At 58.3% G+C, this 14,031-nt stretch overlaps 2 protein-coding genes across 5 annotated transcripts in view; one reads left to right on the plus strand and one right to left on the minus strand.

Annotated features, from left to right (window-relative positions):
- BRF1 (BRF1 general transcription factor IIIB subunit) overlaps positions 1–14,031 on the minus strand; it is a 71,307-nt gene that overhangs the window by 20,018 nt on the left and 37,258 nt on the right. For 3 of the 4 annotated variants that reach the window (XM_082618989.1, XM_082618987.1, XM_082618988.1), the window contains exons 4-5: positions 9,507–9,538; positions 6,264–6,336 (exon numbers count right to left, since the gene is read on the minus strand). The exons of the other annotated variant lie outside the window; for it this stretch is intronic. In XM_082618989.1, coding sequence (XP_082475115.1) covers positions 6,264–6,336; positions 9,507–9,538 — 105 coding nt within the window. The remainder of the gene's footprint in view (positions 1–6,263; positions 6,337–9,506; positions 9,539–14,031) is intronic. 4 annotated transcript variants of the gene reach the window in all.
- BTBD6 (BTB domain containing 6) lies at positions 2,754–5,254 on the plus strand. The gene is made up of 4 exons (XM_082619543.1): positions 2,754–3,191; positions 3,279–3,369; positions 3,511–3,629; positions 3,799–5,254. Exons 1-4 carry the CDS (start codon positions 2,809–2,811, stop codon positions 4,829–4,831), a joined length of 1,626 nt encoding a protein of 541 aa, XP_082475669.1. The 5' UTR covers positions 2,754–2,808; the 3' UTR covers positions 4,832–5,254.

The raw sequence follows: 14,031 nt of genomic DNA on the forward strand, positions 1-14,031 counted from the left end.
AGGGTATAGAGAAAAGGGAACCCTCCTACCCTGTTGGTGGGAATGTAAATTGGTACAGCCACTATGGAGAACAGTATGGAGGGTCCTTAAAAAACTAAAAATAGAACTACCATATGACCCAGCAATCACAATCCTGTGCATATATCAGGAAAAGATACATGCACATTGATGTTCACAGCAGCACTATTCACAGTAGCCAAGATGTCCACTGAGAGAGGAGTGGATGAAGATGTGGTACACATACACAATGGGATGTTACTCAGCCATAAAAAAGAAGGAGGGACTTCCCTGGTGGCACAGTAGTTAAGAATCCACCTGCCAATGCAGGGGACATGGGTTCGATCTCTGGTCTGGGAAGATCCCACATGCCACTGAGCAACTAAGCCCGTGCGCCACAACTACTGAGTCTGCGCTCTAGAGCCCGCGAGCCACAACTACTGAGCCCGCGTGATGCAACTACTGAAGCTCACGCGCCTAGAGCTCGTGCTCCGCAACAAGAGAAGCCACCGCAATGAGAAGCCCCTGCTCCCGCAGCTAGAGAAAGCCCGCGCGCAGCAATGAAGACCCAATGCAGCCAAAATTTTTTTTAAAAAGAAGGAAATAATGCCACTTGCAGCAACATGGATGGACGTAGAGATTATCATACTAAATGAAGTAAACCAGAGAAAGACAAATACCATGTGATATTGCTTATATGTGGAATATTAAAAAAAAAAGATACAAACCAACTTATTTACAAAACAGAAAGAGACTCACAGCCATAGAAAACTTATGGTTTTCCCAAAGGGGAAGGGGCAGGGGATGGATAAATTAGGAGGTGGGGATTAACACATATACACCATTATATATAAAATAGATAACCAGTAAGGACCTACCGTAAAGCACAGGGAACTACACTCAATATTTTGTAATAGCCTATAAAGGAAAAGAATCTGAAGAAGTATACATATATATGTATATACATATGTATCTATGTATAACTGAATCACGGTGCTGTACACCTGAAACTAACACGATATTGTAAATAACTATACTTCAAAAAAAGCTAATTAAAAAAAAGATTATACGAGTGTTGCAAAGAGGGCTAAACAAGGGGAAATGGAAATATTACTTCTAAAGCCAAATGAAACATTAAAAAAAGGTTAAAAACCTCCATCTTAAAAAAAAAATTAATACAGGAAAAAAGGAGTAATAAAGAAAAGTAAATACATAAATAAATTACTTTCACCAGGAAAAGAATTTTAGAAGATAAAACCAAAAACACTATGGTGCTGGTACAAAGACAGATATATAGACCAACGGAACAGAATAGAGAGCTCAGAAACAAACTCACACATGCACGGTCACATGACCTCTGATAAGGGTGCCAAGACTACACAATGGGGACAGGGTAACGTCTTCAACAAATGGTGCTGGGAAAACTGGACACCCACATACAAGAGAAAAAAAATGGACCCTTATCTCACACATCATATACAAAACTCAACTCCAAATGAATTAAAGACCTAACCGTACGACATGAAACTGTAAAACTCCTACAAGACAACGTAGGAGACGAGCATGACATTGGAATGTGCAATGACTTCTTGAACATGACACCAAAAGCACAGGCAACAAAAGCAAAACCAGACAAACGGGACTATACACCCAACGTACAGCCCGCTGTGCAGCAAAGGAAACAGTCAACAGAGTGAAAAATGCCACCCACAAAATGGAAGTATTTGCAAATCATGCGTCCGGCAAACGGGACTACACCCAACGTACAGCCCGCTGTGCAGCAAAGGAAACAGTCAACAGAGTGAAAAATGCCACCCACAAAATGGAAGTATTTGCAAATCATGCGTCCGGCAAACGGGACTACACCCAACGTACAGCCCGCTGTGCAGCAAAGGGAACAGTCAACAGAGTGAAAAATGCCACCCACAAAATGGAAGTATTTGCAAATCATGCGTCCGGCAAACGGGACTACACCCAACGTACAGCCCGCTGTGCAGCAAAGGAAACAGTCAACAGAGTGAAAAATGCCACCCACAAAATGGAAGTATTTGCAAATCATGCGTCCGGTAGGGGATAAATCTCCAGGATATGTAGAGAATGCCTAAATCTCAGCAATGACAAAACCAACCCTATTCCAAAAGAGGCAAAGGAGTCCAAGAGACTTCTCTCCAGAGACAGGTGACCAACAAGCACCTGACGCGGTGCTCCACGTCACTGACCGTGAGGGACTCAAACCCACCGCGAGACAGCACCTCACCTGTTAGTTAGGACGGCCGCCCAGGGGGTTGTCTCTCCGGGAGTTCATCCCGTCCCTTCCGCCCCTGACAGTCCCGCGGACTCCGGACAGCACAGGCGCGCAGGCTGCACGGTGGGCCTCGAAGAGGGGCAGCCCCTACGTCGGGGTCCCGCGCAGAGCTCGGACCACGCCAAGATCACCAAAGCTGCCGCCGGCCGCCCCGCCGCGGGCCCGCGCCTACACGGTCCCTCCCGCATCTCCGCGGCCGGATTCCAGCAAGCGCCCGCGCGGGGCGGGGCGGGGCGGGGCGAGGCGAGGCGGGGCCGAACAGGGGGCGGGGCCTCGGGCGAGCACGTCGGCCGCGCGGGGCGCAGCCGGGCAGGGGGCGGAGCCACAGGCGAGCACGTCGACCTCGCGGGGCGGGGCCGCGCCGCGGCGTGACGCGCGGGCGCCGCGGCGGTGCGGGCGAGGGCGGGCGGGCTGGAGGCTCCGGCCGGCGGGCGGGGCGGCGCGAGGGAGCAGCGCCCGCCGCCCCGGGCAGGCCGGCCCCCCGCGCGCAGGGCCGCCGCGGCCCCATGCTGCTGCCCCTGGCCTGCCTGCACGGCCGGGTGGCGCAGTGCCTCACCGCGCTCCTGGTACTCGCAGAGCCGCCCCCGAGGCCCCGGCGCGGCGCGAGGGCGCACGGCGCGCCGCCCCCGCGCGCGGAGGCCGCCCTGCCCGCGAAGATGGCCGCGGAGCTCTACGCGCCCGCCGGCGCCGCAGCCACGGCCGCCACCGCCACGGACATCGCCAACAGCAACGCCGCCGCCGCCGCCGCCGCCGCCGCCGCGGGCAGGAAGGGACGGCCCAGCGCCCCGCTGCCCGTCCTGCCACCGCCCGCGCCCGCGCCGCCCGCACTCGACAACAACAACTTGGAGAGCCCCAACTGGCAGTCCTTCCACCCGACCCTGCGCGAGAGGTGAGCCCGGACCTGCGCCCCCACCCCTGCCCGCGCCCCGCACCGACCCGAGCCCCGAGCCGTGTCCTGTGTCTCTGCCCATTGCAGGAACGCGCTGATGTTCAACAACGAGCTCATGGCCGACGTGCACTTCGTCGTGGGGGCCCCGGGCGCGGCCCGGAGGGTGCCTGCCCACAAGGTTGGTAGAGGCTCGGCCCTTTGAGCTCCCAAAGGCGACCGGCCACCTCCCGAGTATGGACGGTCCTTTTCCCGGGTGTGGCAGCCGCTGGGGGCAGGGAGGGCCCAGGGCTCAGGGCAGCTCTCTCTCTCTCATCCACAGTATGTCTTGGCCGTGGGTAGCTCTGTCTTTTATGCCATGTTTTACGGGGACCTGGCAGAAGTCAAGTCAGAAATCCACATCCCTGACGTGGAACCTACAGCTTTTCTCATCTTGTTAAAGTAAGTCTGCCTCCTTAGGGTGCAAGGATGGGGCGGTTCCTCGCTGCCTGGTTCCGCCAGCCAGCTGCCTGCAGCCTCCTGAAGTCCACAAGGATGGAGGGCTCCTCTCCCAGGCCCTGGGTGCGCGGCGTGCCCCACGCGGCCTGTGACTTGGCCCCCTCCTGCCTAGGTACATGTACAGTGACGAGATTGACCTGGAAGCCGACACGGTGCTGGCCACACTGTATGCCGCCAAGAAGTACATCGTCCCCGCGTTAGCAAAAGCCTGTGTCACCTTCCTGGAGACGAGTCTGGAAGCCAAAAACGCCTGTGTGCTGCTGTCCCAGAGCCGGCTGTTCGAGGAGCCCGAGCTGACCCAGCGCTGCTGGGAGGTCATCGACGCTCAGGCTGAGATGGCCCTGAGGTCCGAAGGCTTCTGTGAGATTGACTGGCAGACGCTGGAGATCATCGTGATGCGGGAGGCCCTCAACACCAAGGAGGCTGTGGTCTTCGAGGCGGTCCTGAGCTGGGCCGAGGCAGAGTGCAAGAGGCAGGGCTTGCCGGTCACCCCGCGCAACAAGAGGCATGTTTTGGGGCCAGCCCTCTACCTGGTCCGAATTCCAACCATGACCCTGGAAGAGTTTGCCAACGGCGCCGCCCAGTCGGACATCCTGACGCTGGAGGAGACCCACAACATCTTCCTGTGGTACACGGCGGCCAACAAGCCCCTCCTCGAATTCCCCCTGACCAAGAGGAAGGGCCTCGCCCCGCAGAGGTGCCACCGCTTCCAGTCCTCCGCCTACCGCAGCAACCAGTGGCGCTACCGCGGGCGCTGCGACAGCATCCAGTTTGCCGTGGACAGGAGAGTATTTATTGCGGGGCTAGGCTTGTACGGCTCTAGCTCAGGGAGAGCGGAGTACAGCGTGAAGATCGAACTCAAGCGGCTGGGGGCGGTCCTGGCGCAGAACTTGACCACGTTTGTCTCCGATGGCTCCAGCAGCACCTTCTCAGTCTGGTTTGAACACCCCGTGCAGGTGGAGCAGGACACCTTCTACACCGCCAGCGCCGTCCTGGATGGCAGCGAGCTCAGCTACTTTGGGCAGGAGGGCATGACCGAGGTGCAGTGCGGGAAGGTGACCTTCCAGTTCCAGTGCTCTTCCGACAGCACCAACGGGACCGGGGTCCAGGGCGGGCAGATCCCTGAGCTCATCTTCTACGCCTGAGGCGCTGTGGGGTGGCAGGGATGCACTGCGAGTGGCAGGCCCTTCCTCTACGGGCAGCCTGTGACCCACCACCTCGAAGGCTGAGCTCGCGGTGTGCCGCCTCTGCAAGTAGTCGGCTGGAGCCCGAAGCTGTGACACGACGCTTTCCTACACAGCCAGAGCCTCGGTCTCTGCCACCTCCTGTACGTTGGGGCGCACATCCCAGGTGGAGGGCAGACTGGGGGGGCACAAGGCAGGCTCCAGATTCCCTCACAGGGGCACCCACACCGCCTGCCTTGAGGGCTTTGCCGTCTCTCGCATCCTCTTGGATTCTATTCTAAGTGGTTCTAAGCTTAAGTTCTGTTCAAATCTAAAATGGGAAAAGTCACTTAGAGTAGTTCACCTGTTTAAGTGGATTTTCATAATAAAGTTTTAACAAAATGAGAGCCGTAGATGAATGACTGAGAGTCTCAACTTGCCCTGACAGTGCTTAGCGGGCGGTCCCAAGAGGCCCGCCCGTCCCCGAGTCTGCCCTCTGCCGGCAGCCCGGGCCTCAGCCATCTGGGAGGGCTTGCTCTCCAGGCTGCAGCCAGATTGCTCTAGAAAAAGCCAGGTGTCAGGTTGTGTCTACTTCCTGAAGTGTCACTAGCTGCTCACAGTCCTACTGTTTGATTTCGACTGGGTGGGGGCGTGGGGGGTGCTCTGCTGGGCCCAGGGCTCCTGCCCCCGAGAGCGGACCTCCCACCTCAGGCTCCCAGCAGCCTGCGCGCACGTGCCATGGCGTCCGGCGGCCTCGCGGAGCCTCCTGCCTCCATCCTCCCTTGCTGCAAACTCCTCGGGCATTTGCTTTGTTTCTGAAAAACCTCCGCATGACCCCCAGAGGGAGGGACCGTGTCACTCGGCACAGGGATACAGCCCCCAGCCCCAGGTCTCCCTGTGCCTGCGGCCCCCCTCCTCCGGGCCCACCCTGCTGGACCGTGCCTTCCCGGCCCCAGGGGACCACCCTGTGGGTGACCCAGGACTGCACGCCCTGCCCACCCTCCCTGGCCCCACACACCACCTCCTTGGTACAAGGAGGTGCCTCTAGATGCTGATGGGCGAAGGAGGGAGCAGCCCCTCCAAGCCAACTGTGCAAACAGTCCTCATGGCAAAGCTGCCATAAAGGCCTGGCTCCGTCTGCAGGGGGCCTGCCCACCCCAAGGCACCGTGCTGCCAGGGGTGCTGCTCGAAAGGTGGAGAGACGGGCCCCCCTCCACGCAGCACTTTCGTCTCACTCCATCCCTACCTGCGGGCACTGACCACAGCATTCTGGTTTTAAACCAGAAATAACCCCCCCAGGCTGCTGGGCTCCTGGCAGCCTCCAGGCGGCACTTCTCCCGTGAGGTCCTTGCCCTTGCACGCGCCGCCCTCCCACCCAGAGCCCCGGCAGCGCACCCCGTGAGCCCCGCGGTACCTATTGCTGGTGCGTTGATGCAGAGCTCTCTCGCCAAAAGAAGGAACGTCTTCCCCAGCACGTAAACGTTCACCTGTCGTGAAGACACCACAACTAAGAAGGGCGTTCATGTGCAGGAAATGTTTGCTTTTTTTCTTTCATCGTTCAGTCTTTAAGAGCCCCCCCTGCTGCCCCGCCCCCCCCGAGCCCCCAGAGCAGCCCAGGGCACTCCTTCCCTCTCCCAGGTGGGTTGTTTAGACTCTACCACTATCTCAACAATGACTGAACTTGCTGAGAAGAAAAGCTGCCTCAAGAGTAGCTGGCCGAACAGAATCATCCAGTGCGCAAGGCGCCACGACTGCGGGGCCCACGGCCACTCTTCTATCCTGTTCCCAGGGGCTCACGGGGGCATCCTCTTCTGTCCCCACGGGCCAGCTCAGTCCTGGCTGTGGGGCTCTGCAGGCCTCAGTGACCCTACACTGCTCCCACCTCAAGTCCAAATCCACCGTGGAGCCTGCCCCTGACCCAGTCACCTGCCAGAACCTCCCCGGGTGCGAACTGAGCCCGGGGCCTGGCCAGGCACTGTCCTCCCAGCCTGCCTGGTGCTGGCCGAGGGCTGGGCAGCTCGTGGGGAGGATGCTGCTGAGTGGACTTTGACGGCAGGAGTAGTGCAGGGAAGACTGGGATGGCGTGCAGATCTGAGAAAAGCCCAGGCTCTCCCCCCAGGCCTGAGCTGTGGGCTTCGCCGTCCCAGCCTGAGCTGGAGAAACCCCTGCCCACCTGTCTTCACCCCAGCCCTGCCCACAGGACTCGGGCCTCGCAGGAGGGCTGCCTCTGACCTCCTCAGAGAGCTCCCTCACGTGATCAAGCCTGGCCTGTGAGCCCCTTGGCCCAGCACCCAAGAGGGCACCAGAAAAGGTGCTGAGGAAGACTGAAGACCTTGTTGTGTGTCATATCCATCACGGGGCTTGCAGATGGCACACGGGCGCCTGCTGCCACCAGCGGACCAGGGTGCTAAGGAATGGTACAACGTTGAGTCTCCTTAGGGGAGGAGATGAGGGTACCTGTGGGCACCAGGCAGCTTGGGGCCTTCCCGGCGGAGGCCAGGCCTCCCTGTCCAGGCAGCAGAGGGCACCCCCCACCCCACTGGCAGCCACTCTCTGTCGTCCTCCCAGACCCCCATCACAAGGGTTGGGGGCTCCCGGGGGTGCCTGCCCCCAAGGCACGCGTGTCAGTGTGCATCTTCCTCCGCTGGGCTCCCACCAGGCTCCTGCATCCCGACCCTCCTGCCTCATCCTCTGCTGAGGCCAGAGCAGAACGGACCTGCCGCCCGGCGTGCTGTCTCCGCCTTCCCCGCAGCACATCCCGACCCTGCCTGCCCACGCCGTGACCCCCACCACCCCGAGCCCGGGACCTAGGCAGATGAAGCCTGAATGCTGCGGGAAAGCATTCTCTGAACAACTTCAAGTGGAAAATCAAATTTTAAAAAGGATATGCCTGTAAAATGCATGGTTATTGCCAGAGATGCTTTGAGGGTCACTCTCCCGTGTCTGCGGCAGTGTGTGGGTGGCCAGCCCTCCCTGTGCCCCTACCACACGGCGGGCCGGCTCCGCAGACCTTGAGGGCTCCTGGCTCTGCCTCTGAGGGGCCGTGGCCCAGGCATGTGAGTGCCTCTGTGTCAGCCTCACTATAGGGGGGACAAAGGGACGTCCTGCCAGGACCCTCACGGTGCAGCGGGCCCTCCACAGCTCCTGCCAGAGGGTGTTGGCTGGGAGCTGAATCCGGGGAGAAGCCCACCTTGGTGCGCGTGTGAGTGAGAACGGAGTGAGCCCTGAGCCTTCAGCTCACGTACTCTAAGCGCTCAGCCCTCGGCAGTGCAAGCCCCCGGCTGGGACCCTCACCCGACACGCGTGTTCCACAGCCACAATCAGCTGCAGACACGTGTGTCCTGTGGGTGCTGAGCCTGTCCCAGCCCCTCCCGGGCAGGGCCAGGGTGGGAGGCTGGGAGCGGGGGGCTGGGGGGTGACAGTTGCCAGGTCACCTCCCACCTTCCCAGTGCCCAGGCTGGGCTCTGCCCAAGACCGGGGGCCCAAGGCTCAGCCTTCCACCTGAGGTGTTAAAACTGTCTGTGTGGGTCCAGCCTGAACGTACGGGGTCTCACTGGTCAGCACAGTGACTCTCCGCTGGGCCCTGGTCCAGCCCCAGGTGAGTGCGAGCATCTACTCTGTCACCCTCTCCCACCTGAACCCTGACTGGTGTCCTACTTCCCAAGGTGTGAAGCAAGAAAGTACTGGAACACCTCCCTCTCCCTCCCAAGCGGTGCCCAAGCACTTCTGGAGCGCTGTCCTGTGCCAGCCCTCACTCCTGTCCTTCCTGCGGAGTCACCAGGACGGAAACCAGGCCACGTGGCCTCGCCCTGACCAAACACAGCACGTGGAGCGCTGGATTCTCACGATTCCGAGGGGTTATGTTTAGCGCGGCCCCTGAGTATCCCAGCGGGGCTCCTGGGAGATGCCATTTAGGAAGGCACCCGGGGGAACACAAATACAGGCGGCATCTGAGTTCAGTGAAGGTCTGTCCGCCGGCACCGGCACCGAGGGCACTGAAGGCCCAGCACCGGGGCAGCACAGCACCAGGCTCGTGAGGAAGCTTCCCCGTGGGAGTGGGATTCCTATGAATCCTGCATGAGTCCTCACACTGCAGTCACGTCTGCTTTCCATGACATTGGTTTTCCTTCCGAGCCCTCAGTGGAGTGCTCACCACAGAGCCCAACTCCCGGGCACGGGGCCCCGCCCGCCCCGGCCCCAGCGCCATCACCAGGGACAAGGGCGGAGTTGCGATGGCTCCGCCCCGGCACTGCTCCCACCGTGAGCGTCCCGCCCACACAGGCGTCCCTCTGGTTGGGTCTTTCCATTACCGCCAGGCGTTTGGAAACGAGAGGTGCCCTCCTGGGACTCAGAAAGCAAGTTTCCCTAAAGAGACTGTAAATGTGAGTTTTTACATTGTTTAAAATGTATGCATGTGAGTCCACTTTTTTTCTTTTAAAGAATCTCCCTTGCCTTGGACCAAGTTCACCTGGGCCTCTCCATTGGCTCTAAGGCCAGGGCTGCCCAGCCCCCAGGACAACACCATCACCCTGTGTCCACTGTCTCCCTAGCCACTCCGTTTGCCAGTTTCCAAACAGAGACCCACACCCTGTGTGTCCTTCGCCTGTGGACCCTCCCAGTCGGGGCAGGAAAGGGCTGAGAAAGGAAACGCATCTACCTGGAGCAGGTCGCTGAGGTCGAGGAGCATGTCTGCAAGGGGAGTCAAGGAGCAGCGCCCGGCCCACAGGCTCCGGCCACCTGACAGCTTCCAGGAGGCAGACCCCGGCTGTAGGTCTAAGCTCGGCACTGGATCATGAGAGCAGAGTGAAGCAGCCGCGTCGGGGCTCAGCTTCCGGGAGACCTCCGAGTCACTACCGGACGAGGGGGAGTGGGGCTGGGGTGGGGGCCTGCAACACGGCTCTTGGAGTGCAACTGCCTTGGCGGGACGGCTCCCGCATCTGTGTGGGCCCTGCCCAGCCAGGGGGGCCCTGCTCTGAGGGGCCTCCTGCCCCGGCCTGCCCAAGAAGTGCGCGACCACACTCACTGCATCTCACGAGCATCCACTGAGAGGCTGCCGGGTGCCCAGCAGTGTCCTCTGTCCCAGGACTCAAGGCTCCTGGGGGACAGACACACACACCAGGCCGCCACCTTTGGTGGCCGGTAGGCACCCCTATGGTACTGGTGCTCGCGGGGGCAGCTGTGGGGACTCTGGCGTGGGGCCTGTCCTTGCTCTCAGCAGATGGTTAAGTAGTAACCAGAATATGTCCTAAGCGATTCAGCCAGACACATACACAGAAATATAAAATATAAAACACGAGCCACTGAGAAAGGCAACTTGTCAAATGAAGTGAAATTAGCGTCATTCACGGATGTGCTATGGCTTTGAGAAGTGACTAAGAAAGAAATCCCCATCATGCTGAACCAGAGCCCAGACCAGGTGTCCAGAGGGAAATCCTGGGCCCAACAGAGCAAGGAGAAAGGGAGTCCCGGTGCCAAAGCCTCACACCAGGCGGCGAGCATCTGAACATGGCCTCCAAGGTCCTTGAATCAAAGGCATCTTGTTTCCCAGTCTGAAGGCAGACATTTCATCAGAGAGTGTAGTCACAGTGAGACAGATAATGCTACAGTGCAGACCAACAAACTAGTGAGAAGAACTTTGAAAAAAAGAGAAGTGAAAGCTGAAAAAAAGAGAAGTGAAAGCACAAGAAATGAAAGGAAGACCACCGTAAATATATGAGCAGGAATCAGTGACAACAGAACAAATTAACATAGCCAAGAGACTATATGCCCTAAGATTCCAACTCTATGACATTCTGGAAGAGGCAATATTGTGGAGACAGTGAAAGGGTCAGGGGTTGCCAAGGGTCCGGTGGGAGGATGAACAGGCGGGGCGCAGGGGATTTTCAGGGCAGCAAAGCTGCTTGTGTGATACCACAACGGTGGACACGTGGCCTTTCACTTGTCAAACGCGTGGAGCACGGGCCACCGAGAGTGAGCCCTCACATCAGCTATGGACTTCAGTTAACAATACTGTATCAAGACGGGTCCATCAATTATAACATACAGCACACTAACATGAGCTGATCACAGGGAAACCCTGTGCTCGGTGGAGAATACGGAACTCTGCACAATTTCTTCATGAATCTAAAACTGCTCTTAAAAATGAAGTCTATTTTAAAAATAATACTAATAAAATAAATGCAAAAAAACGGGCAAAAGTTTTGAACAGATGTTTCATGAAGAGAAGCAAAGAGCACCCCCCCCAGCAGCTATCACAGAAAAGCAAACTAAAGCACCCCTACAACAGCAACAGATGACCGCAGCTGCCACGCCCGCCGGCAGGGCACCCAGTGGAACACCAGCCCTGCTCAAGGGCCTCCGACCACGAGGAGAGGACAAAAGAATGTTCACAGCAGCTCTGTGCACAAGAGCAAAGACCGGGAACAGCCCGGGTGTCCGTCGACAGAGACACCGATGACCTGTCACACACTCGCCCCATGGAGACAAGATGGCAGAGGCCTGCCAGGCGACAGACCTGCAGGAAGAGCACACAGCCGCATCCCGGACAGGGCGTTTCAGAACAAGCAAAACTAACCCACGGGCGTCACCAGGAGAGCGGGTGCGTCTGGGGTGGGGTGTTGGCGCCGCCCTGCATCCTGACAGAAGACCTGGTCGCACAGACACGTGCGCTCCTCAGAACTCATCAAATGGCACAATGAAGACTTGTGCATTTCGTTTTATGCCAATTTTACCTTAAAAGGAAATAAGAACCATAAACAAATACTGGTATCTAGTCAGTTAATAATCTGCCTGCTGAAGGGCTTGGGGGCGCTGGATAGATGTCTGCACCCTACTTTGAAAAACACCAAAAAAGGACAGGCTGAGGGATGGCTGGCGGGTGGGAGGGGGCCGAGCATAGACTAGCAAGGTGTGGATGGAGACGCTGGGGTGGGGGGCGCCCACTGCATAATCAATCCTTTCAACTTTGCCACGTGTTTGATATTTTTCATAATAAAATGATGGGGGGGGGAAATGTGTGTATTTTATAAAGGAGATTGGGATTCAACTTTTAACCAAGTTACAATGAAATGACATTTGCTGTCCTTGAAATGACAGTGGCAGGACACCTAACCCGTGTCCACAGGAATGTCTAGACAGCCCTGGTTCCTCTCTGAGCGGGATGATCTGAATTACGTGCTTCCTGAACGAGGCACCCCCCGCATGCCCCATCCTGGGCCAGAGCCCACCAACGCCCCCGGGGCCTGGGCCTCAGTGGGTCCAACTGATGGGCGTTTGGGGTTCTATGGCTTGGAAAAGTCTCCTGTCTGGCCAGCCCCTGAGCCAGTGTCCTTCCCAGCAGCCGTTGCCTTATGCTAGGCAGCTGCATCCAACCTTGGTGCAGAGACCCCAGACCCGCAAACCTGCTGGAACGGTAAGTAAGCCCACAGATGAGGCCTGCGTGAGGCCCTGGCTCAGCATGAGTGTAGTTCTGTTGGCCTCTCTGTCTCCCTCCCGTGCTCCCGGGGCCCAGCCGTGTTCTAGCAGGCGGCACTTCTGCTCCACAAACACCCATTTGAGCGCCTGTCCTAGAAGAGGTGCATCTGCACAAAGGAGAGTGGTGGACAGAACACCTTCAGAAGGTCCTGGACGCTCCTGAGGGTCCAAAGGCCAGAGTGCGTCCAGCTGGTTTAGAAAGTGCGCGGCAGCCCACGCTGGGCGACCACGGTCCCTGGGGCCTGGGAGTAGCTCCGCCCCAAGGGGACGGGAGACGCTCTGGCGGGCCCACATAGCACCGCTGGGAAAACAATCATAGACAGGACCCGATTTAAACTGAGACTCATTTTTGGTCAAAGGAAAAGCTTACAGAGATTTAAATAAGGCAGAACTAAAGGTCAAAAGAACGTGATATTCCTCTACGCTGCATCTGATACAGTGTCTCTCCAGGTGAAAAACTGCCCCTGCACATCCAGAAGGTCCGAAATGTCATGTGTGTGCATGGACACCACACTTTAGGACAAACAGTGAGGCCAGTGGGGCAGCCACGTGGGCCCACAGCACCCTCCCGGGGCCGCACCAGACACGAGACAGTGAGTCCCAGAACAACGGTGCCATCAGCACTGAAGAGCCAAACCTTGGCGTCCCTGAGAAGGATGACCTGCCCAGCACCCGCCCACCCTCTAACCCCGCGGGGTCCCCCCTGCTCTGGCGAGCCCTTCCCCAGGCAGCCAGCACCAGCTGGCAGTTACTCACGAGCCGGCCCACAGCTCTGTTTAGAGCAGGAGCTCGCAGCCACGCCCTACCAAGGACAAAGGCCACCAGGACACCTCTCCCTGGTGTCCCAGTGCACCGGTTATTTCCTGGCAGTGCCGCTGTACCTGCACAGGGACATGGAGCCCTGATGCAAGTCTCTAAGAGATCACGCAAGTCCTGGAGGCAATCCACAAAGGGGCCAGGAGTGAAGCAGGCATCAAGGGGCGTTACAGGGCTGGGTGACAAGGCAGGGTGGCGCCTGGACGCACTTGGTGGGGGGGGGACGGCGGCAGCCAGGAGCCACCTAGGAAAAGGAAGGGCTTCCCGTTGTGCCAGGGGGCCTGCCAGCTGCTCCTGCTCCCCCTCAGGGCACTGGCTGCCCCCACGGCACAAGGCAGAGGTCAAGGCCACAGCCTGGAGCTCACAGAGTCCCACCGGGGGAGAGATAAAATGGAGGGGTCGGAGACTTCCAAGACAGCCAGCCTCGAGGGACCCAACCGTTGAGAAGTGGGCCAAACACCACGCACTCAGGCTCCCTCCAGGCCTTGGTCAGTTCCTGCTCCGCACGGGCACAAGGGCGCAGTGGCTTAATGCCACGGCCAGCGGCAGTTAGCCTGGAGAAGAGAAGGTGGGCAGGGACCCCTGTGATGGCACTGCCAGGTCCTGCCTGGGTCCTGAGCCGAGTGCACCCCAAGATGTGCAGTGAGGACCCGGGCTAGCTCCTCACAGCTCTCCGCCTGCCAGAGGAAACCAAGTCCCCTGCGGGAGCAAAACTACCCACAGTTGCCACAGGTTTTCAAACACTATATCCAGCACTTCGATAAAAATGTACCAAGCATGACAACAGACAGGAACACATAACCAAAACCAAAAGAAACCTCAGGCAATAAAATAGAACCACCAATGACCCCACTGTTGGAGTTACTAAAGGCTTTCATGTAACTGCAGAGACG

Source organism: Mesoplodon mirus (genome assembly GCF_964341445.2).
Source record: "Mesoplodon mirus genome assembly, chromosome: 4".
Classification (NCBI taxonomy): domain Eukaryota; kingdom Metazoa; phylum Chordata; class Mammalia; order Artiodactyla; family Ziphiidae; genus Mesoplodon; species Mesoplodon mirus.

Excerpts from the sequence above, each read along its gene's own strand:
- BTBD6 (XM_082619543.1), top strand. The coding sequence starts at position 2,809 with ATGCTGCTGCCCCTGGCCTGCCTGCACGGCCGGGTGGCGCAGTGCCTC. Across the intron at positions 3,192-3,278 it reads CACCCGACCCTGCGCGAGAG|GAACGCGCTGATGTTCAACA; the intron begins GTGAGCCCGGAC and ends TGCCCATTGCAG. Across the intron at positions 3,630-3,798 it reads GCTTTTCTCATCTTGTTAAA|GTACATGTACAGTGACGAGA; the intron begins GTAAGTCTGCCT and ends CCTCCTGCCTAG.